This window comes from Plutella xylostella, chromosome 22, assembly GCF_932276165.1.
Source record: "Plutella xylostella chromosome 22, ilPluXylo3.1, whole genome shotgun sequence".
Taxonomy (NCBI): domain Eukaryota; kingdom Metazoa; phylum Arthropoda; class Insecta; order Lepidoptera; family Plutellidae; genus Plutella; species Plutella xylostella.
In genome coordinates, this window is record NC_064002.1 from 8,842,459 (window position 1) to 8,867,356 (window position 24,898).

The 24,898-nt window shown below is 37.5% G+C and overlaps 3 protein-coding genes across 3 annotated transcripts; 2 read left to right on the forward strand and 1 right to left on the reverse strand.

The window, feature by feature from the left end:
• The first annotated feature begins 111 nt into the window (after positions 1 to 111).
• On the forward strand, positions 112 to 11,740 carry LOC105391205 (fork head transcription factor 1). The gene is made up of 8 exons (XM_011562651.3): positions 112 to 515; positions 5,713 to 5,823; positions 5,913 to 6,781; positions 6,918 to 7,150; positions 7,259 to 7,425; positions 8,421 to 8,570; positions 8,828 to 8,909; positions 9,304 to 11,740. The coding sequence occupies exons 1-8, from the start codon at positions 456 to 458 to the stop codon at positions 9,411 to 9,413; spliced, it is 1,782 nt and encodes a 593-aa protein (XP_011560953.3). The 5' UTR covers positions 112 to 455; the 3' UTR covers positions 9,414 to 11,740.
• Positions 11,741 to 12,352: 612 nt separating this feature from the next.
• Positions 12,353 to 14,335, forward strand: LOC105391203 (protein misato). The gene is made up of 2 exons (XM_011562650.3): positions 12,353 to 12,957; positions 13,124 to 14,335. Exons 1-2 carry the CDS (start codon positions 12,490 to 12,492, stop codon positions 14,291 to 14,293), a joined length of 1,638 nt encoding a protein of 545 aa, XP_011560952.3. The 5' UTR covers positions 12,353 to 12,489; the 3' UTR covers positions 14,294 to 14,335.
• Positions 14,336 to 14,526: 191 nt separating this feature from the next.
• On the reverse strand, positions 14,527 to 23,511 carry LOC105391202 (calcium homeostasis endoplasmic reticulum protein). The gene is made up of 14 exons (XM_048629034.1): positions 23,242 to 23,511; positions 22,984 to 23,154; positions 22,606 to 22,877; positions 22,188 to 22,350; positions 21,748 to 21,895; positions 21,268 to 21,344; positions 20,736 to 20,934; positions 20,098 to 20,665; positions 19,850 to 19,983; positions 19,327 to 19,494; positions 18,731 to 18,834; positions 15,714 to 15,825; positions 15,068 to 15,234; positions 14,527 to 14,734 (listed from the first exon to the last, which is right to left on the reverse strand). Exons 1-14 carry the CDS (start codon positions 23,264 to 23,266, stop codon positions 14,631 to 14,633), a joined length of 2,412 nt encoding a protein of 803 aa, XP_048484991.1. The 5' UTR covers positions 23,267 to 23,511; the 3' UTR covers positions 14,527 to 14,630.
• Positions 23,512 to 24,898: the final 1,387 nt, after the last annotated feature.

A 24,898-nucleotide genomic window follows, 5' to 3' on the forward strand; every position in this document is an offset into this window, starting at 1 on the left:
TAGAAGTCACCCTAAATATGCATAGGTCACGAAAATCTTCCCGCCTTATCACGCCGGTGTAAACAAACCGCCATGTTGCTCCCGATTAACGTGCCGTTCGACAGGAAATAGATTCTTAGTAGTTATTTTCAACAAGTTATTTAACGTTGAAATTTTGTTAAACCTAAGGCAATGTTCATTTAAATACACATAAAATATTAAATTCCTCTTTAAATATAATTCTCATTTTGTTTTGTAAAATCCTAATATTACTAGGAGTAGACATGACTAGTGACGTCATTCCGGATTGAGTAACATCCAATGAGAAGCCCCTGTCAACGGTCACGTGGGCAAAATCAACCAATCACAAAGCACACGGTCTTTGTGTACCTTTTCACAAAATAATAAAACATTGTGGTGTTTTGTATGGAGTGAGTGGTGTTATATCTGTCATCTCATTGACAGTAAAAACGTAAATGTGTGAAATTAGGGATTATACAATTGGGCAAAAGGATATTTATTTGAATAAATATTCGGTAAGTACATTTTTACAATAATTTCATCCCAGGTTATGTTAATATCTAGGTGAAACAGCAAAAACATGAACAATGGGAGAGTCCAACGGCCATATCCCGCTCTTTTCGTTCCATTGATATTTACTTTCATTGCTTTAGACATTCTTTAGGTGTTTTTACTCAATTTCCGTGTATAATTTTATTGAAATTCAATTTAGAGAAGTTATAGGTTAGTGTTTTTATAGTGTACCTATGTTTTGTTATTTACAATTAGTGTGTGACAGTTGGCGAATCGCTAAACTGGCGGGAAATCGTACAACTTCTTTTTATCTTCATCAAATCAACATTCGCTTGATTTCATCGTCTACATGAAAATTTGTTTTATTACTAGGTAGCATAACTTTTATTTTTGCTTTAATAATTTGTATTTTTGTTTAAACTTTTTTTTTCTCATTTTATAGGACCTATATTGTCTTGCAGTTTTACTATTTAACCCCTGACCTATAAAGATAGGTGGTATAAGTTTGACCTATGTATCTGACGGATTAGAATGCAGTTTTTTTTTTAATCATACAGAATTGTTATAAAGTTAGTTCTGACTACAAGATTACTTAATTCCATTCAAATTATTTTTGATCTGCTGTGTCTTGACATTTTTAAATTATTCATGTAGGTAATATAGAATTTATTAACCAGTAACTATAGATAATACCTTTAAATTTTAACTGGAATATGACACATTCTGCACTACATATTTGGTAGCGCCGATTTGATTTATCTCTGAATAAAATTGTTGGAACCATGATAAACATTGCAATATTCACAACATTATTATCTTTTACTTACCAGATAACAATATTAAGACACTTCTAAATTTTCATCATAATTTATACCTTTATGTCAGCGATTTCACATTTGCTTAGCTCCAACTCCAAGTAGTTGCGCTGATGGTGGTTATCCTAGACTCTATAATGAAGTGCTACTTATCTTCTTTAAAATACTAGTAGACAGACTCCTTATTTAAATAAATAAATAGACCTTTACCATCATTTATTTCTGACTTAATTGGTTTCAGCTAATAAATTCATACTCTTTGAAAGCAGATGAATGTAAACAGTATTGCTCAAACAATCAGTAGTGCAGGGGCTGAAGTGATGTGCCATGCCATGATCCCCAAATTGTAATAATTTATTATCTAAAAAAAAATACAAGATATTTTATTATTTTTAATATGAAAATCTATACATTCAGGCAATACAGATATATTGCCTGAATACGAAGTAGTTCATGCTGTTATTACTTAATTACTATTTTTTAGGTTTCAACTTAGGGGAAACAAAACATAGATTTGTAACTGGATATGTATTTTATTCATAGAACAACATGGACTCTGACTATTACCTATACCTACTTGTATTTTTTATATTAAAGCAATAATATAATTAAAAGGATTTAAGTAAATGAAAGAAATATTCTTTATAATATAATTTAATCAGTAGAGTGGGACAGCAACAAGTCAATTTATCCTATATCTGAGATGGGATTATCTAGACATGTTACTCCAGTACTTGGAATAGGTTCCCTTGGGGGTCACTGGTCCTTACTAACTTTTTATTTGTAAACAATGCCAAAAAAACGAATTCAGACATGGATCATTAGAAACTTGGACCAAAAAGCTATTAGTGAATATTCTCACGCTGACCAAGAATTTCAAAACGCTGAACAATGAGTTCACCATGCATCTGCGGGGACGAGGAGCAGTGCGCGCGAGGGTTACTCTATACTGAAGAATAACGAACGAACGAGAGCTGTCGTGCAACTTTAATATAACGTGGTTCAGTCATGGCTCGCGCAGCAGCGCTCCATAACTTCGTTTTTCGTAGAATGACCCCCCAGTTGCATTGTATAGACGTAAACACGGTGCACACACACACAGAATGCAACTGGGGCGTGGAGTTCACACAGACACACAGGGAAACCGCCACAGCTGCACGTATCACCACTACAACTGTGCCGGACTACCTCAACCAATGAAACTGCACCGTACGACTATCGTATGCAACTGGTCGATGTAGTGGTGTGATGGGTTGAATGGTGTAGTAATTTTTTATACGGATCGCCGCGCTCGTTTTGTACCTGTGCTGCATCGGTGGGATAGGGATGAAGAAGAAACTAACTTATTTATGCCCATGTTTTGAACGCGACGTCAATATCTAGTTATTACTACAGTATTTTAATGATAATTTTGTAACATCTTCAAAACTATATCTACCACACCTTAAAGTTAGGTAGAGATACGTAGATGATACTCTACCCGTAGGTTGGTGTATCGTCACGCTTAAGGCTTAAAATGTAAAATATCTATCGAATCTACATGAATAGTAAAAAAACACCTTAAAAGTACCAAATTTTACCAAAACTATTGGCATTGAGGTGTAGCGCGGCAATAATATTATTCGTCTTATTCATATTTTTGTCTGATTTGCCGGTGTCATTGACCCTCCAAACGTGAAGTACCTACTACAACGTAATCACATCGCGCGTCGAGAATTCAAGATACGGTGGATATGCATATCTACTTTTAACATTTCAGCAAGAGGCAAGGTTCGCCAAATCGATTGGTGACGAATAATTTTCTAATCCAGATAAAATTAGATAGATAGGCAACATTTCTACCCGAGTGCATTTTAATTTATAGGGTTCGGTAGCCCAAAATAAATTTAATACTTATAGCATGAAGATTAAAGACTCTTTTATTTTGTGAACGCAATGAATGATTTTTTTCTTTCTTTCCCTTGAAGCTGTTAAAAGCACTTCTAGAAAGAACCTACGGAACCCTTTGCGCTAAATCTCTGCGCCCAATTTTCTTACCAACTCATAAAAATTGGCGCCCAACCAAATAGTAGTACCACATTATTTAAATGTAGGTACACACATATTAAAGTAGAGTTAACCTATAATTACGAAGCTACTACATTTAATAAGTGCAGATGCTCTTCATCATAAAGTTCCTGTAGCTATCAAAAATCTAAGTTTGTCGCTATCTGTTCGATTTGCTCTTGGCTCGGAAAAGTTTTCGCGAGATGATTCAGTTTCCCTCCATGATTTGAAACCGGGAATCGGAGGGGAACAAACACTCGGCTCACAAAATCAATACTTTTCCACCCTCCTCCCGCCAGCAGACGTTGCGCGCGCATCGACTGTGTATACTACAACTTTTCAAAGTTGCAAATTTTCGTCTGGCTCGGCTCGTTAACATTATTTTGGCGCCAAGTGCGGTCAAAATGAAATATCCTTCATAGATACGACTATTACAAATTTAGTATGCTAAAGATAGCTTAATAAATGTTATTAAAGTTGCTTCTAGCTAACTTATTGTTATTCTAATGATGACGGATAAAAATATGAGCACAAAAATGTAATACTTTCCAACACCTATTCTAAAGTCGAATAAAATTAATAATTAAAACGCTCGGCCCTCTAATGAGGAAATGGTCCGAGTGAGCGTGAGAATCGCGGTCAAACACCCCATTTTCCATGGCGACTGTTTTTCCTACGAGATGGTCTCGGGTTCAAGGCGAGCGCGCGCGGTCAGGAGCGAGGCCGCGCGGCCGCCACCCCGCGCGCCTCAGCGCTCAGACCGTCTGCCCTCTAACAAGAAAACAATTTTCGAAACGTGGCCCTTTGACCGCTAAAAAGCACGACATTGGCTGAAAGAAGTCATACGGTTCATGTTCAGAAGAGCTAAGGGTTCAGCGAGGTAAAAGTACAGAGTCATGAATTTAACTTGGAATATCTCGAAGTTTTTATTACTCTTTCCAACTATCTCGTGTATAATTGGCATGCATTTTAATGCAGACAAAAACATCGATCCGTTTCGTAAATTATTAATCAGCCAGACGTACCTACTCATAGAGCACGTGCAGCTGACAAAATGAACTCCAGCCGTAATAAAGAGCGGGTTCATGGTCTACTACATGTTGCCACGAATCGTGTACTCACGACCAACGAACATTTCGGAGATAACTACCTCTGCCTACAATCGACTCGGGCCTGTGTCTATTTGTGGCTTATATTACTTCCGTGAAATCAGCCTAGCTTGTTTGCTGTGGCACTGATTCAGGGATTATAATTATTACCTCATGGGCCGCATGGCGCAAGTTAGACGGTTTATAATTTTGGTCAGTTCTTTTCTTTAGGTTTTGTCTCATACTAGGTACATCAATTAATTAAATATCAGTGTAGCTATACTATACATAGTATGTTTCACATCATGAGGGGTGAGTTTCGACTCGCCCCGATCACCCTCTTTTATAGAATAGCGCTATCTCTTTTTGCCACCCTACAGGTGTAACGTCTCTTTCATACGATTACAATTTCCGGTTTCATTTGGCGCGAAAATTCAACGAAACTACTATAAAATTCAACACTGTAAAACAAGATACTTATCCCACTTCTTAATTCGTGGGCTTAATAATATAATTCATAAGATGGAATTCTGTATTTTCTTGAATCTAATATCTATCATGTTTTGTCTAGTGATCGACTGTGAATGCAAAACAGACGATAAAAGATATAGATTTTATTAACACATACCTACTTAATTAGTACTTATACATGCATGTTTAAGTTCTTATCTCAGTAAAAACAAATGAAAGTAAAACTTAAGATGCCAGAACCCGTTTATTTATAGACCACACTTATCTTGAGTAAAAGCACGAACAAAAACTTCGTCCCGAATCTTGTGAGCCTTCGGCTCTCTCTCGCTCGACCGTCATATTTTTTTTACATTACTACTTATTAAAAAAACTGTTCGGCCTGTTTCCCGTTTCTTGCCACACGGGTAACGTTTTGTGAGTTGGTGTAGGTCACTTCCTTCAACTATTTGGGATGATATCATGGTATACTTAATAATGTAGTTTTAGACGAAGGAATTATACTTATATCTCTTTATCTGGTTATAATATGCAACATTATTTGATTTGAATGAGCGTAAACAAGGCTGCATTCACTGTTCTTTCACTGGCGCGGGGTAGCGCATTCCACAGGACCAAAACTGGTTTAGTACTACGTCGTAGTGATTTCATTGTACCGTACCTGTAGCGACCGAGGCCGAACTATCGAACACCATAAAAGTGGGACGGTTGGCGGGAAAATATTGTTAGTAAACTGGCTAAAAAGTTCGTAATTATATTAAAAGTGATGTTTGTTTTCACAGGTAGGCTCTGACACGATGGATTTGTATATCACCGACTCACTCCAGGACATGCTGGACATGGATATCAAATCTGAAATGGCCACAGATCTCAACAGCATCACTGACTTCTCAGTACGTGTTACTCCCACTGTAAAACTTATCAAAATACCTATGGTAATGACAAAGAAGCTATGAGTTATAATTTGACCTTTTGTTTACAGGATTCATTAGGTTTAAACTTCTCCGAGCTGCCTCCATTATTAGATATGGACACTGATAATTCAGCTACGTGGCTGAATCATTCGTCAAATTTTGTACATAATTTAGATTTGTACGGTTCAGAAGCAAATGCTGTGATGGTAAATCCTAATTCGGTAATGCCAACAACATTTGCGGACACTCCTGTTAAAAAAATAGTAAAAGAAGAGGCTTCAAATTTATTGCTTACTTCAACTATTAACACTGAAAATAACAGCACATCAATGCCAAGTCCAAAGGAAGAAAAAAGTCATTTAACATTTTCTCCCAACACAATAAAAGTACCTAAGGTAGAGCCAGAAGAAACTTTTACTAAGAAGCCGCTAGAAGAAGCGACACAAATGGTAATATACGTTCGGAAACAAGACCACGTTGTTAAAGACTTAATTAATGAACTGGAAACAAAAAGTCCAAAGTTGACGCCCACCGTCCGAATAAAGGCATCACAAGCGGAGGTTCTAAAAGTTAATAGTAAAAACTGTTCAATTTTGAGTACGAACCAGAAGGTCTCACAACACTTAGGTACTAAAACTATAATATCCGGTAACATACACATACTGGATGCACAGCAATCAAGAACGATATTAGCAAATAGTGCAAAGAATCAAGCTACAATATTGATTGACAATTCGTTAAGTAACAATAGGCAAATAATTAAGACGTCTGTAGGAGGATCATTCACAGTGGACAATGGTCACTCAAAGTATGTGCATACTAAGACTGTGGGAGAGTTCCCGAAGCCGGCGTATTCATACTCGTGTCTAATAGCAATGGCGCTAAAAAACTCGAGGACAGGAAGCTTACCGGTTTCTGAAATTTATAACTTTATGTGGTAAGTTAATTTCGTTAATTAATAATAGACTTATTATACTTATAAAACAAAAAATATAATGTCTGGGATACATACGTTTATAACCTACCAAACAGGTCCAATGAAATACCTAAATCCATAATCTCTTTTGTTACAGTCAACATTTTCCATACTTCAAAACGGCTCCAAATGGCTGGAAAAACTCCGTTCGGCACAATCTTAGTTTAAACAAATGTTTCGAGAAAATTGAAAAGCCCTCAACAAACGGTAGTCAAAGAAAGGGTTGCCTCTGGGCAATGAATCCAACGAAAGTGGGCAAAATGGACGAGGAGGTCCAGAAATGGTCACGGAAAGATCCACAAGCTATCAAGAAGGCCATGGTATATCCAGGTTAGTATAGATTGCCTAGCCGCAACCTAATTATTACAAAATGTATAACATAATTTGCAACCATAGCTGGTTTTTATACATTGTAATGGAAATATTTTTAATTTCCAGAAAGCCTAGAAGCATTAGAGCGCGGTGAAATGAAATACAGCAGCTTGAACGGCGAAGCGGAAGCGGATGAAGTGGACGACGTGGACCCCGACGGAGAGATCGACGCCGACGGCGACCTGGACTGCGACATCAAGGAGGAGGTCGACGACGCATCCATCGTGGAACAGGTCAGTGATAATGGAAGATGATAATATTTGGGGACATCTCATACACGGCCATCCGACCCCATACTAGGCAGATCTTAGTTTAAACAGCCCCCGGGGCAGATCCCGGGACCTTCGGCATAGCAGTCAGGGTCACTGACCACTGCACCATTTAATCATGTAAAGATTATTTGAGTGAGACCTCTACAGCTCAGTGATAAAAGCCACGGCTTCCTTCCTTCCCTTTACCTGTAAGTCTTACTTATTTTTAGCTAAGCACTTTCAGTTGAATAATTTTGTCTGCTGCGAAAATAAATTTCTTTTAGCTCCAAACATGTGGCTTATTTATTACTATGGATAGGAATAATGGCGTCAACTATTACTATTAATAGCCCACTTCTATCGATCGACTGTAGTGCGTGTATCGTATTCAATCCTAGACGTTCATTCATCGCCACGTGCATATTAAAGTTCGCGCCACTAATGTACCTAACTACTAACTCTATTATAACTGTTGGACATCCATAAACATTTTCAATGAAATCCTGTCCTTACAAACGTAGTTCCTTTTAAATTTAATTTCATAACTCATACTCAAATTTAGAGCTTTGGAATTTTAAATGGAGACTTAAATCTGAATCTAATAATACTTCTGTCCGATCTCGCTGTTTAGGTCGATTATAGGTCACACTCAGATGCGAATGACGTCATACACATGGTCTGGATTTAGTCAGGTAGTTCGTTAGTGGCGCTCTTTGGTGTTAGAATTTTGAGATTAGCCTCGTATATTTGCTGCCACTGAACATATTTATTTACATCGCCCATACTCATATAACAAGTTAACTGCTAGGGGTTAAAACAAATTATTTATACTATTATCTGAAAAATTAAATTCCTAAAGGAACTTACATAGAGACCAATCATAATTATGTGGCTTATCTTTCTAGGTAGCTTTCGACGTGTGTCATGGTATGGATGAAGAGTTTTGTTTTTTACATTAGCCTCTTTCCGTATTTCAGGAGGTGTCAGATCAAGAACTAGAAGTGGAAGAGGTGGTGGAGGGGACAGGCATGGTGGGCGGTACTTACCGGCTGCTGGCCACCGGGCCGTCGTCGCTCACCTCATACATCGCAGACGTGGACTCCGGGGATGAAATCAGTGATATAGAGGTAAATTTTGAAAGCACAAACTAAAAATATCTAAATTAAAATTATTGCCATTCCTTACCTTTCTCCCTGGGATGTCAGTAACTGCGACTATCTCACTCCGCTCACACAGATAGAATCTTTGTGTTATGTGCATATTGTCTGTAATCCTAAAGATCCGCACAACGTAATTCATAGTTGAATAGATGAAATTTGAATTCGAAATGAACTTTATTTTTTGTTATCCCTAAGTAACCTTAACAATATTTAAAATTTTACAGGTTCTCGACCATTCGTATGAAGAAGTGGACGTTGACTTATCAAAATCAGTGAAATTGGATGTTTCATTATCAGAGGACTATGGTAAGAACTCTCTATATTCTGTTATTTATGATTTTGCAAAAAGAGTATTTCTAAACTTGTATGGTAATATCTCCCAAGTACTTCCAATAGTACTTTTTGCTAGCTAATTTATCTATACCTATCCCGTAATGGACTGTCAAGTAACTTGTACATTTTATCCTAACTAATATTATAAATGCGAAAGTAACTGTGTCTGTCTGTCTGTCTGTCTGTCTGTTACTCTTTCACGCCAAAACTACTGAACGGATTTGAATGAAATTTGGTATACATATGGTATAGACCCTGGGAAAGAACATGGCTACTTTTTATCCCGGAATTCCCACGGGAAAACTTTTGAAGGCGAAGCGAAGCTCGCGGGAACAGCTAGTATTCTATAATTACTATTTCTTTACAGAGATTCCAGCCAAGAGAGCAAAAACAAACTACATTTATCAGCCAGTGTCAACTCAGTCACACACAAGTCGACGAAAAACACCACTTGTCAATCGAGTAGCACTGATGTAAGAATGAAATCTGCTGAAGTGCATCGCAATCTTGTGACCCCAGTGATAGCGTCGGCGTCGCTCTCGTTGAAAATTCATCAATTGTGTAAGTGATCAGTGATTTTATAAACTTAAAAAATTCAAAAGTCTGTACCAGATAAGTGTATTTACTTTTTTTACAAACTGACACTTGTTACATATCTATCACTGTAAATAGTGTTTATTTTAGTTCGGGTTGGTAGACATTCCTTGATTAGGGAATGTTGAATTGACTTCTAAAACGAAGTTTCTTGTGATTTGAACATGTTTCTAATTAATTTTTAATAAAAATCAAGCTTATGAACTAGGCACGTAAAGTTATAAGTTTTAAGTATCAATTTCCACCTAGTTTGATTTATTAAGTAGATAAATTAGATTTAAGATCATCTTGTCAGTACAAAAATATGTTGTTTCTGAACCGCATTTTTGTGTAATTAAAAGTATGTAGGTATATATAAGCTGTAATGAGTCGAAAATATCATGACTTCTCAATTGGTTTTATAAATTGGGAACATTGATATTTTCGTAAGCATGGGACTTTGTGTTTTCGTTGGTTGACATAAAAATCCGATTCAGTTACATCAGTCAGAGCGGGTATATTAGGTAAATGTCCCACCGCTGATTAGACACTTGTTTATTCTTAGTAATTAAATGTTTAGCTATGGAGAAAAAATGGGCCGCTCTACTTTAATCTCTAATATCTAACAATTCGTTATATTCTGAAGTTATCATAAGTTTAGTGTATTAATTACGATTTTTACCGTTTAAACTGATAGAAACGTACCTTACTCCATATATAGCGAAGTTATTGATATTTAATGATAAACTAGGCACATTCAATTTTATACCCGGTATAATTTTTAGAAGGAAGTGATTGCGGCGACTGAGCGATTATTTAGGTATTTCGTTACTTTAATCACAAACCTACTGTAATATCATTCATCAGAAAGATTAATTGTCTAATATTGTTTGTGTTTATGACTATCTCGAATAAATTAGTTATTGATTCTTTTCGATTGCAATATCCTTTCATATTGAAAGTATGTTTCAATTGACAGAAAAAAGTGAATAACATTTGAGAATATAATTGTATGTTAGTGAAGATTGCTAATTAGAGGCATTGTAAGTTCTTAATTGATTCTGTCGACAAATAGATAGATTAGGTTGTGATAGTAGATCTCTTCAACATTTCTTTGTTACTAAAACTGGAAATACATTGAAAATTGTATAAGAATGGAATGTAATAAAAAATATTGGCCACATGTAGGTAGTTTAGAATGTGTAGTTAAAAGTGTATCCTGAAAGAGAAACAAGCAAATATGTGAATAATGATTTAAGCACAGAATGCCAATATACATTTTAGATGATTAATCGCAATAATAATTGAAAGCTACTGTAATTACATAGAAATACTGTTTTAGGAATGGTTATTTGTTATTAATCGTTTAAATGAAACTGTGATATCAGATAAAATTGCTGCCTGTACATATATTTGCTTGATTACTCTATTTAATACCTTGGAACAGAATATAAGTGTAAGCCTCACTTATTGACGTGTTTTGTGCTTGTGAACTTTATGGTATCGCGAATTTGTAAATGTATTCTAAATATAATAAGGGTTTTACTTAATGACAGTGTTATTAATTCTTAGGATTTGGACCATAGTTTTGAGCACTGTTATAATTTAGTGTCAAATAAAATACACCTTAATTCACCAAGAACCAATAAGTCTATAAATACACTTATAGAAGTTTGAACTCGGTCGGTAGGAAAAAATATTTTTAAGTTTAGTATTATACATATTCTTAAATTTAGGTCGTCTTCTCTTTAACTGACTAGAGTAGCGAATTAATTTAGGTGCTTGCGACGTATACTAATGCGAGATATACATTTGTGCAATCATATAGTACGATTACCTACGTCAGTCGTTACTATTTGCCCTTTTAATCATAACACCAATGAAATCTGCCTCATTTTGTATAAATTGAAATTTCATTCAAGAATAAAATCTCAATATAAGTGAATTATTATTGATATTCACTTTTAAATCTGGTAGCTATGTAATCATCTGCTTCCTATTTGTGATTCTAAATATGGAGCATAGTTTAAAATAAATAAATCTTACACCTAAATAATAACTAATTATGTATTTTTCCACTGCCAGTATTTCAACATCCATGTAAATGTAGGAGAGTAAATTGGTAAAAGTAGAATTAGTTCTGTTTTATTAGTATTGTAATAATTAAGTCAATATAAGTTAAATATGATTTTTGTAATAACATTTTTGTAATAAAAATCAAATTAATTCAATGGTACCAGCATTTTACTTAAAACCCATTTAACATAAGCTGGCAAATGTAGAAGTTACATTAGATATACGCGGCATTAGACTAAATTCACCTAACTTTTGAAACTTCTAAGTTTACTTTTTTTCGATTTTATTTTTATCCCATACACCCTGATCACACCTACCGAGTACAGTGGCCGAGACACAGGTCGAGGATCGGCCGAGCTTACTGTCTTGGTATGTGTAACAAGGGTAATAGCAAAAGTATTCTTCTTACTGAATACCTACTAAGCCGAAAAGGGATGACTCGGGGAAGAAAAATCTTTCTAAAGGCTGCTGCTGGATCCAATCATCTGGCTTGGATGGCTGGATGGAACCCAATGCCGATAGCATATTCCACACCCACAGTAGTCACATTGTGGTCAAACTACACTGCACAAAGAATTGAAAGAATTACTTATAATATGTACTTCTCTAACTCAGAAGCTGTTATTATTCTGAGACTCGGTTCGGTCTGTCTGTGGTTGACATATCTCTGGTCTGTGTTTTAGATATCACAGAGCGTGGAAGGAATATTTTCTCACAGATCCAATGACAAACAGATCACAGACCTTAATGTCTAGTCAACTGTCAAATTACCTACTGTGATGTGAATTCCGAGCTTGTGTTGAGTGAGGTTATGTTATTGTTTTGTGATCATATTCAATTAAAACAGCCCCTTTATTAATATTACGCTGTATTACTTACATGGAAAGGAAGTTATCTGCATAAAATGTCTACTCGAGAAATATTAACTCTACAATTTGGCCACTATTCCAATTATATTGGTGCCCACTTTTGGAACATACAAGAGTTGAGTTTTGACTATACTGGCACAGCTAAAACTGAATGTAATCACGATATACTGTACAGGGAAGGTCAAAATTTAAAAAGCGAAGTTACATACACGCCCAGATTACTGTTAGCTGATTTGAAGGGCTCATTGAGGACCCTGCCAGCTAGTGGAGGCCTGCCGGAAGAAACAGCTGCACCTGATGACGTCACGTGGGAACAAGTTGAAACAATACAAGAGCCTAAACCCCCGAAAAATGAATACTTACAGGACCTTGAATCGGAAACTCCAGCTGACCCTAAAGACTACAATCTAGATGAGGATGTCAAGTCATGGTCAGATTACTTATACCCAAGATTTCATTCCCGCACTGTTAATATTGTCAAGGAATACCATGAAAGTGAAAATGTGAGTATGATCAGAATGGAATTTTCTGTACGTTGGAGTTGATATCCACCTGCCTTAGTTATACCTAATTCTCCACTGTATCTTACATTTCCATTTCATCCACAATTTTTTTTCCTCTTCCAAGCACATTTCTGTAAACTAAATATTTAATTAATTTCTTTTACAGCAATCATTTGATATCTACAATTCTGGTCGCTCATTATGGAAATCAGATTTTGGGGAAAGCTTCAGTGATAAGATCAGGAAATATGTTGAAGAGTGTGATAGCATGCAGGGATTCCAAGTGAACTTAGACAGCACAGATGCTTTTGCAGGCCTGGCCCTCGGCTGTGTGGAATATATTGCAGATGAATATTCAAAAACTATATTAGCACATCCTACAATCCCTTCCTACTTCACAGACAATAACCCTACATCTCCAGAAGAAAGGGAAAAATCTACTGTAAAGGATTCTGTTAGACTTGTCAATATTGCACTTTCAATGGAAGAGCTTTCACAGTATGCTAATATGTTTGTTCCTCTTTCTACTGGTGAAAAAGGATGGCGAAAACCAGGGAACCCTCGATCCTTTGAATATGTCAAGTACAAACCAGATCTCTACTACCATTCATCAGCATTGTTGGCTTCAGCTCTTGACACTCTCAGTCTAAAGTATAGGTTTAAAAACGCAGCATACACATTGTCAGACCTTTGTGCTGATATGACCGGTTATGGAAGGAAAATGGTGGCAGCATCTTTAGGAATACCTTTTGCAATGCAGGAATCTAAATATTTGATTGAGCATCTAAATGAAGTAACTAAGCCTATTTACACCTGCATTACACCAAGCTGTAAAATTGCTACTGACAAAATATTTCAGCTTATAACAGTCCGTGGCATACCAGAAAACTTCTTGAAAGCAACAGATCAGAAAACAAAGCAAGCTAAAGAACAAATGGGTCTGGCTGCATATCGGTGTAACAGTCGGAAAGAGATGTTTGAATTATATTTCCAGGCAAATAACTTCTTATCTGCCACTAACGTCACTATTGCTGAAAAGCCTTTAGAACTGAAGGGGCCATTCCCGAGAATATTTTCGGACTCACTGGACAAGTATGGATTTGTTAAGGAAGATGCAAACAGTGAGAAAGCAGAAAGTGTTCCAGTAGTGAGTGGATATCACAATGGCAACTTCATGGCGGACATGATAGAGAAACTGCACAGGGAGGTCAGCAGGATCAAGTTCTCCAAACTTCACAGGTTCAGGGAGGAGGGATTGGAAGAGGCAGAATTGAAGGAAAGCTTAGACAGACTAGCAGAATTTAAAGATAACTATGAAGATGACTTTGATTTATAATACTTCTGTGATCTAACTAAAATAAATGAAGTACTTAAAATATTTGATTTGTAAGCTATTTTAATAATGTTAAAATAGATTGGCTGATTCTAATACAAGATAGTATAAATTTAGAGCTTTCAATTTCAGCGACAGTCACTGAATAATCTCAAAACTATTGAAAAATATTCACAACAGCTCTAAATTTATGCTGATTTGATTCAGAATAAAAGGTCAAAAATTAAAGAAAATAATTAAAAATTTCATTTAACTTTTAATCAGGTTGATTTAAATAAAATAAATCATATCCCAACCACACAATCTCATTGTACACTACATTCACATAAAACTAACTACATCACGTCATCTTTTCTAACGCTCTTTCTTTCATTCTGGATATAAATGCTGCACCTTTGTTCTTCCTGAAGTTTTCATAAGGATCGTTGAGGTTTACACCAATACCTGTGGAAACATAATATTAGCATCAATTAAACATAGTTGTAAAGTCGTCAAGTCCGACAACTAGAAAAAATATCTACAATCGCTTTTAAATCAGGCTTGGCGCACCATCCACACATAAGCTGAATATACATACAACTGTAGCTGTTAGCGACTCATGGCCCGAACCAAACAACACTGACCATACGACCACCCTATGTGTTTTTTACTCACAAGCGCATTGGCAAGTGCACCGCCAGCGCGCTGACCTATGTGAAGAGGCGGCATAATATCCCAAACTCTCACAAAAATACCTGTTACAGTACAAAAATAACTGTTTTGACTTTATGTATTTACCTTTGTACTGGTCCTGTCTATCCCGCACGTGGCCGCCGCTGATCGGCTCGGCGATGCCCTGCCCCGCGGCGCCCAGCCCGCCCGCGCTCCACCCCATCTTCTGCAGCATCTGGTGGCCCTTGTTCGTGGAGTCTATGCCACTGGTCGCTGGCGAGAATGTTGAGCCGCTGGAATGGGATGGTTGTGTTATTGTGAGTGTAAACAGCGTTTTTAAAGGGATAGTGAATACATAGAGTTCAAACGGAAGGTGGAAGGTATGGGAGTAAGAATTCATTATTATTATGTTGTGTCGTTACCATCACGGGACCATGGGTCTCGGGCATTTGGAAGGCGTGCATGGGGCCGAAGCCAACATGTACAGGCCCATTTGACAACATCTTCATTATTTTCAATATATATGAAATGTGACACCAAGCAAAGATTTTCCCTGTGTAAACTATAGAAGTAAACCCAAGGAAAACCCCCGGTTAGTACAGGACTATTGTAGGATTTTGAGAAAACCAATACAGGTTTATGCAGTGTGGTGCTAAATGCCAGTCCATTTAGTAGTCCATAGTAACTAGGATTATGGAAGGACTATAAGCCAAGTGTGTAGGGACAAATGCAACGTCCCCATGCATAATTAACAGGTAGAAAGTATAATTACAGGAAGCTCGGTGGGCTGGGTGATCTCGAGCGCTCGATTTTCCGAGATCTGTCGCGTTCTGTCGACCGGCTGCGAGATCGCGAGCGCGACCGCGACCTAGATCTTCTGCGACCTGCAACATAAAAAATATTATTTATCTACCTCAAAGTTAGTTTATATTCATCACGAAACTCTTTAAACGCTAGGCTATCCCAGAGAAGAGTTAATTGTGGAGTGCTTACGTTATGAAGATGTTTATTTACGTAAAGTCAGGAGGTATGGGGAACACCGCCAGGGTGTCCACTCATAATGCTCCAAAAAATTCCCTGACTTTTCCCTGACTTTCCCTGACCATTTCAGAATTTTTCCCTGACCAGAAATCTAAATAAACAAAAGCTTGATTTGAAAAATTTCCGTTAAATTGCTTCACACTTATTAAAAAAAACTTCGACTGCGTAAATAAAAGTACAGGGGGCTGTAAAAAGTGTATATTAAGCCGAAAGAGGGTGACTCAGGCAGGTCATTTTGAACAACATAAAACTAACGAAACAAGAATGCTTTTCCATATAAACTTTGTTCGCCAGTTGAAGTTTTACTATTTAGAAACAAAATAAATAATAGGCTACTTTACATCTTTTTTAAAGTAGGTATAATATGATTAATATATGGTCTAATAGACCAAAAAAAAAACTTTATATTTTTTTTTGGACCTTGCAAATCGCAAACCTTTAACTTAAAAGTTCTACTTTTCATAAACAGGCGAAAACGGTGTCAGCCATATCTGTTTATAAATTATCACTTCTGTGACGTCACACGGGTAGAAAACAACCATTTGACATTTAACTAATGACAACAAAGCTACGAGAATAGATAAAATATGTCGGAGTGACATTAGTTATTTTCAACCTTTCTGACATCACATCCTGTCACTTCGAGACCGTAATGGCGGATAGCGTTTTCAGCATTCATTTTTTTAATGTATTTTTTTGGTTTTGTAATTCAATTTATGCCACCTTAGACATTTATTTCGTGAAATCAATATATTTCGGTTTTGTAAGGTAAACACTACAGCAAACACTCATTTATGGCGCCAAATTTTATATAAGTCAAGTAGCCTATTGCGAATTTCAAAAATTCGTAGAATATACATGGGGTGACATTTCGGTTATATGTATAAGTACACCTACCACTATTGCAACATTCTGTATAGAAAGCAATGATAAATTAAGAATAAATAAGTACCTTGATTTTTTTGTACAACAAGTTTTAAATAAGTGTATGCCATAACGTGTAATTCTTTTTTGTAGTAGTAAAATTTTAAATGTCATTTTACTGTTAAAAAAAGTAATTAAAATTTTTGAAAAGTGGTATCTCAAGCTGGATCCATAGCTTATTATTGCAAAGTTTAGGGGTAAGTAATACGAGGTATAAAAACCAATAGTATAATATTGACAAGGTATACGCCCATATTATATAAATTTATTAAGTATAACGTTCACTGTGTATAACAAACGGAAGGTATAATTACTAAATACATAATTTCGTAAAGGATAACGTTCAAAAAGTATAATTTCAATTGATATATCGATTAAAATGTATAACGTTCATAATATATAACGTTTATAACATATATTATTCAACGGATATAATATCATTATGTACTAATAATGAAAAAAAAAATATTGGAGCTATGTTGGGAGACGCTCCGCTCCACTTCGCTGCGCTCCGCTTTGCTTTTAACGAACATGTGCACCTAACACGCTCCTCCTCGCTTTGCTCGTCGTCGCACCTATCTATAGGTTTTGGTACTAGGGGTTTTCACAGCGTTATTATTATTTGAAGTTATGTTGGGGGACGCTCCGCTCCGCTTCGCTGCGCTCCGCTTTGGTTTCGACGAACATGTGAACCTAACACGCTCCTCCTCGCTTTGCTCGTCGTCGCACCTATCTTTAGGTTTTGGTGCTAGGGGGTTTGACGGCGTTGGGTAATAAAACACAGATTATGTGATATGAGAAGAACTTTATACAAAATGATAGTATATATTTTAATTGATATACGTAATGTATGTTATACGAATTGATATTAGTCCTCTTGACTTTTAGTTATTTTGATATTATATGAAATGTACGTTATACCAATTGAATCTTATACCTTATGAAAATATAGATGTTGTTGTTATACGTAACGTTCATTATATGTTGTGAACGTTATTAATGTGAAATTATACATTTCGTTTTTATACGTCGCAATACGCACCCAAAGTTTAGTTTAGTACAGAGTATAAACTACTTTGACAGTACACTTCTCATTTATTTATTTTCAGAAAATGTGAGGTTGAATGCAGGTAGATAAAATTAACTTTTTAATATAGTGTATAAAATTGTACTAGTGCCAGTAATCTAAGGGGCTTCAAAACCGAACTAACTCGAATAAAGCGTGTTTAGCTTTTTAAGTATGAGAATTGATCGATGAAATGAGCGCCGATACAGCGAGTCTACACCAACATGTTATATGGGGACTTATTTTTCATCACAAACTTCTAAAAGTCTTAAAACAAAAGTTGTTCAGAATGGCAAGCTGAGTCACTCTCTTTTGAAAGAAAGGGGTTTATACTTTGTTAAATATTAAAATGATCCCCTTAATTCAAAAGAAATTGAATTAAGGGGATCATTTTAATATTTAACAAAGTATAAACTGAATCTGCATACTGGCTTACGAGATTTTATTTTATGACTTATGTATTTGACGTTCAAAATAGAAAAAGAAAAACAATAACTAGTAAAGAAAAGAACTGCAATATTGCAAAAAAAGCCTTAACTAGTCATTTTTCCCTGACTTTCCAGGTGGCCCACCAATTTCCCTGACTTTCCCTGACCACCTTGAGCTTCCCTGACTTTTCCCTGACTATCCCTGACTTTCCAGAAAGTGGACACCCTGCACCGCGTTCATCGGGTTCTAGGGGTAACTCATCGGCCCTTATGTAGTTGTCATATCATAATTTCAAGCATAAATTATAAGAAACTAGTCTAAGGACAAACCGTCTCGCTCTCGCCTCCACGCTGTGGACTTCCGCCGCGGCGACGGCGACCTCGACCGGGGACTTCTGGCGGGGGACCTCTTCTCTGGGGTTCTACTCTTTGATCTGTAAGTGAAGTTCGATTTAGCGCAATATATCACTGTGAAAAAGAGGGCACTCGCATGTTAGTGATTAGTATAAAACATAATACAAAAATTTACTATTTGATGGCACACTGGCAAATACCGCAATAAGTATCTTGAACAAGGAGCTGAAATTATCTTTACTTCATATAAAGGTAAATCTTGATATAAACTAAATTCAAAATATGGTAAAAGAAAAATGTAGGTTTCACATCCAGATTTTTTACCTTTCAAAACACCCTACAAATAATTTATACACCAATTTTTTTTTCAGCACTTAATGATGTAACCAACACCTTTCCTTGCAGGATTCAAATTAATTTATTCATCAAATACATTGTTTTCTAATACATCATTGAGTTTACTCCTACAAGTTTAAATAACCTGTGACAGGAGAAACTCGCTCTTTGTCTACACTAACAATATATTTGTTAACAAATGAGTTTATTTTGATACTGATGATGATGATACTCACCTATAAACCCTGCCAGCCGGCGTGGGTTGTTTCTGCAGGTCCTTCGGTATGGGCGTGGGCGACCGCGACCGCTGGCGCCGCCCCGCCGCTATCTCCTCTTCCTTACGCTTGCGAGCCGCGTTCTTAGCCTTGTAGTACTCGTATAGACCTAGCTTCTCCCAGCCCTCGCTGTGGGTTTGGAATTTTGTTATTTTAAGTGATGTTATGTTGATGATCGTGAAGTTTTAAAGGCGGAACAAAAACCGTCGACAATCCGTAGTGATAAGAAGTAACGGATTTTAGTTTTTTTAGCCCTTCTTCCTGACGGCATCGATAAGATTACACGAAAAAAGAATAAAGCGGCATACGATACGACCGATAAAATAAGCTGGCTTATAGAAATGCCCATGCATATTGCCTAATCCAGAAGGATCAGCAAGATTATTGATATTGGTAATTAAACCTGAAAATGCAATTCAACAAATACCCTTGTAAGAAGGGTGGTTTTTTTATACATAAAGTGAAGAACAGAAATGTTACTAACTTGTCTCTTGGCCGCTCGTGGTTGGGCGCGGCGTAGAAGGCGTCGACGGCGGCCAACAATCTTTCATTAGGTGGCGCAGGCGGCGGCAACCGAATCTTCTCAGGGTCTAGGGGTCTGTATCTATCTTCTTCCAGCTAAAAAGGAATAATTTGTTAGATAACAACATTTACATTAGGCATTGCTTATGTTGCATTTTTAAGGTTACATTAGCCGTAGTAGTAGTAATATACACTTGAAAACATATTTACCATAATAAGAGGCACCATAAGGCCAGCTGGAAGTTCGAAGTACGGTACTGAAGGCATCAGGTCTTCATTGCATGTTTCTGGTACGTACGCGGGGTACCCCGGAGGTGGTTTGGTCAGATCTGGAAGACCATTCTGGAATGCCAACAAAGCCGGGTCTTCTGGGACTTGGTATCCAGGCGGAGGCTGAGAGAAGTTAACGTTTGGCAAATGATGTGACAAATCTGGCTCTTCATGATTATCATGGTTTTTCTTGTTATTTGTGATGTGATCAAATGCTTGACTGTCAAAGCTGTTTTCGTTCCCACTCAAGCTGTTATTTGATTGGTAGTTGTCCCCACATTCGCTGCCGTAGTGTTGGTTGTTTGAGTTGTTGTACTTCTGCTCATATCCACCCATTTGCTGGAAGCTTTGGTCATTGTAAGAATTGTTTTGGTAGTTGTTCTGTTGTTGCATGCTGTCGTTGTTCTGATCATGAGTATTCTGAAGTTCGATTGCACGTTTTTGCATTTCCAGCTGCTGAATTTGCTGCAGTGTGTGTGCAACAAAAGCTTGGTGCTGAGTTTGGTAGCTGCAATAAAAATCAATCATGTAAAATCGTTAATCTTCTAATAACTTCAATGAAATTAACAAATACATACTTTTCGAATGTAGACTTGGTTTGTTGCGTGAGATGCGAGATGGCGTTTGAGTGTTGAGCTATGAGGTTGTTCTGATACTCTTGGTAGGAGGACGTCGGACTCTTCATTTTGTCTATGACGGACGTCTCGAAATAGTTGGACTTGGACTCCCACAGCTTGAGCAGCTTGTTTAGCTTAGCCTCCTGCTCCTCTGTAACAGCTGAAACATATCCAGAGTTAGCCCAGTGTCGTATAGACAGCGTCAGACTAAGCAAGTTACCCGAAACTCAAATCTGCCACTTTTTATGGTATTAACTATTGAAATCTAAACATTATCAAGGCAGAAAAGTTTTGTAAGATTTCTGTTAATGTTTCGAAATTTCAATAGAAAAGGAAAGTATGTATGATATAAATAGCAGAGTTGAGTGTATTGACTGACACAAACCACAGGCGATGGTGTTATAAGGATTTTCAAGTCTAATCTGCTGAGAATGCACAACGAACAGAGTCCTAGAGATCAGAGATCTTGAGGGCATTATTATAAATATGTTACCTATACTGGCATTGCAAAACATGGGAACCACCACATTTTCCAAATTTTTCTTGAGATCTTCTGCGTTTTTGCGAGCACTGTAATTAGGAATAATAGTATCACAGACACCGAATGATTTATGAACAATAAGGGACAATAGAGAAATACAATCAGAAAATATCAAATAGACATACCATCATAAAGTAATAGACTGTAATAAAACCCTTGACAACGCCTAATATACTTATAATTACGTAAATAAAAGTAACTAGACAATTTAAGAGTGCATTGAACAAAATAATACTATACAACAGCATTGATCAATGAACCTGACACATCTTTTTTTTTATTTGAGCATTCATATGTATTAGGACTGAATAATTAACAACTTTCCAATGCAACATGAAAAGATTCCACATGTTGAACAAACCAATACAGTGTGTTTTAATCACAAATGACATGACACAGCGGACACAAAGATTAGAGAAACTTGTTACTAACCAATGGTGGAGCACATCATTTACGAGGTAAATAATGTGTAGTTTCTGTGTGAAGGCCGCGCCTGGCTGCGTCACTTTCCTCAGGAGATGCTGAGAGATCACCTTCCCAGCGTCAGCAGATGTCACATGCTGCAAGATCCACGCTTTTCCTGCAACAATGGATGGTTAAGCTATAGATAGGCAATACTTTAGATACTTGCTCACACATAAAATGGGTAAGTATTGCATGCATTCACATTTACCAGGTGTCCAAATGTAAAAAAAAACGACAGAAAAGACCTAGAAGAAGTCTTTAGGTGATCCAATACCAGTAAAAAATTTCCTATCAGTAAATCCAAATAGGATCAAAGGACCAAATATGACTATCAAAGGACAGTGACCCTTACTAATCATAAAGTAAACTATTTATGTACTCAATTATTAGACTGTATTACTTCTTACCATGGGAAATGCTGTCTTTAGTGCAAGTATCGATGATAGGCTGCAGGACAGTGTCCAGCTCGGCGAGGCTGATCTTGTTCTCGTCCGCCATCATCTGTATAGTGTCACTCTGAGCTTTGGCCACCAACTCATTGATTTTACTTTGCTGTTGTTGAATCAGTACCTAAAAGCATTATGGAAAGTGTGAGTGTGAAGATTCAAAAACATTTACAATAGCTTTTTCTAATTATTTTAGCAGCCTGGCAAATTATTGATGCCAGATGATGTTTTGGTTGCCTGTAAACAAAGCACTTTAATCTATCATTTATTCCTTATCTAAATTAACATTGTGGGTACTGATATTTCCATTTCATTTAAAAGTTTAGTTACAATAAGAGACAAGAAATAGTAGAACATACAATACTGATGTGATACTTACAGTGTGTTGGGCGTTAAGGTTGTTTTCCGACTGTGTGACTTGCTCTCTGAGCATGGTGATCTGGTTATTGATGGGGTCATTGTCCGGGAGGTGCGGGGGCTGCAGGGGCGGGGCGTTGTTGGCCAGCCACTGCTGCAGCGCGGCGGGCGCAGAGCTCGGCGCCACCGTGCCTGACGCTCCGGCCTGTTGGGGCAGTACATATTGCCTGTTCTGTGCCATATAGGCCCCAGCGGGCGCTGGAGCGACCGGGCCACCGGCCGATTGCTTTAGAACTATAAACAGCGGAGGTGCACTTGAGTTCTGAGTTAATGACAAGCAACTTGCGGTCGGGCGACCGCTAACATTGAGGACACTTCGCCAGGTGATAGTTATGCTTACTTGCTTGTTCTGTCGTCACTTTGTACTGGTAGTAGTTGAAGTGCTCGCCGCCGTACAGGAAACTGAACTTCGGGTTGTTTTTCTGCTTGTTCTTGGTCATTTTCTCGAATTCCGGGCCATTTCGTGCGACAAACTGAGCGAGCTTGTCGATTATGTTGCGAAGATCTTGGTCTGCAATATGAAAGAAAAGTAACGTGCAATCGAGTAGCCTTACGCAGTTTAGGAGACACCGGTTAGGTCTTTGCTTTACGTACGTACCTTGAGGAGGTTGTGGAAGCTCCATTTTTCAGGTTATATGCAAGCAATTTACGGAGCCCTCGATGTTATAGATTGCGCAGGTGCTTCATACTACTGTCTTAGAACTAGGATTGTATCGCAAAAGAATTGTTTATAGGTAAGCACAACACAGTCAATAAATCACTGTTGTTTTGAACGATCATATGGATTTAAAGGCCTATTTTTCATAAATGAAAATAGAATAATAAACCGCCGACACACTTTATCACAGCGGCCATTTTATAACTGTTTTTTTACAGTGTTGCCAGGTTGACAGTTGCCATTGCTATCGAGTGTAGGCCTAGTGTGAGTTTTCTATCCGTTCTACTATGAGCAGTGGAAAGTGGATTAATTTTGGAACACAGGCTTTTTTTCACACCTGGCAACTACTACAATTTCTAATAGTCTAGGAGCATACCTACAAAAAATATCTGTCTGACTGTAGTTTTACTAATTTCAAAAGTACGCAACCATTAAAAGACAACCTCCTCGTTTGCATGCTAGCATAATAATATAGTTAATAAAGTAAAGTTTACCGATGATGTTGGTCGCCAAGCATTATAAAATAAATGCGGCATGATATTCCAATATTCCTGCTGTCATAACTCAGCAGGAATATCATCCAGGGAACATAAATAAGCTGCTGTCATAACTCAGCAGGAATATCATCCAAGGAACATAAATACATAAGTAGTTTTTTTTTTTCCGGGGTTCGCGTTGGTTGGTGCTCACGTGTTCCTCAATTTTCGCGTCTTTGGACCCCTTTTTTGGGTCAATTTAGCAGTTAATTCTTGTTATTTGTAGTAATTGTGGTGTTGGTAAGTGTTTAGTGTTGTGTTCATCCATCCATTAAAAGTGTTTGTTCCATTTTAATAAAAATGGAGCATCATTCGGATCCCCCGATCCGGCTGCCGCCAGATCCCCCTGATGGCGAAATGCAGAGTATGCAGACGCCCGAACAACCCCCGCTATCCCCCATATTGTTCACCGAACCATCCCAGGAGACGCGAAAGCGTCCCAGGGATGATCAACAGTCGCAACCGCAAGGTAAGCGCGTTATTGTTAGTCCCGATCTGGCATCCGCTAGCATCCAGACTATCTACACCCACCCAATCGAGTCAAGGTGTACGATGATTTAGACGCAGGCCCGTTCATTGTTAACGTCAGCCAGGAAGTCCCTTCTGGAAATCCTGCCTCTGGTGCCCCACTTAGGGCTATCAAGTTCGGCCAATTTTTATATCAAAATAAAATAATGGATATTACCCGAGATGGTGTAAAAATGACTGGTAGAAACAGAGTCTCAGTTGAGTTTAAGACCGCAAAGGCAGCCAATGAATTTGTCCATCCACTTGCACCAAACAAATTTATAGCTGTAATCCCCACATACAACATAACCCGAATGGGTGTTGCCAAAAGAGTCCCGGTGGATCTATCACTGGACGATTTTGTCAACTCCCTTGACCTCCCACAGGGCTGCGGTATGGTGCTGAAAGCCCGCAGATTTAGCAGAAAGGTGGTCAATGATGGCGTTACAACTCATGTCCCAACGCAAAATGTAGTGATTACATTCAGGGGACAATATCTCCCCGAGAAAATATACTCTTTCCGGGCTGTGGTAGAAGTTGTGAGGTATACATAC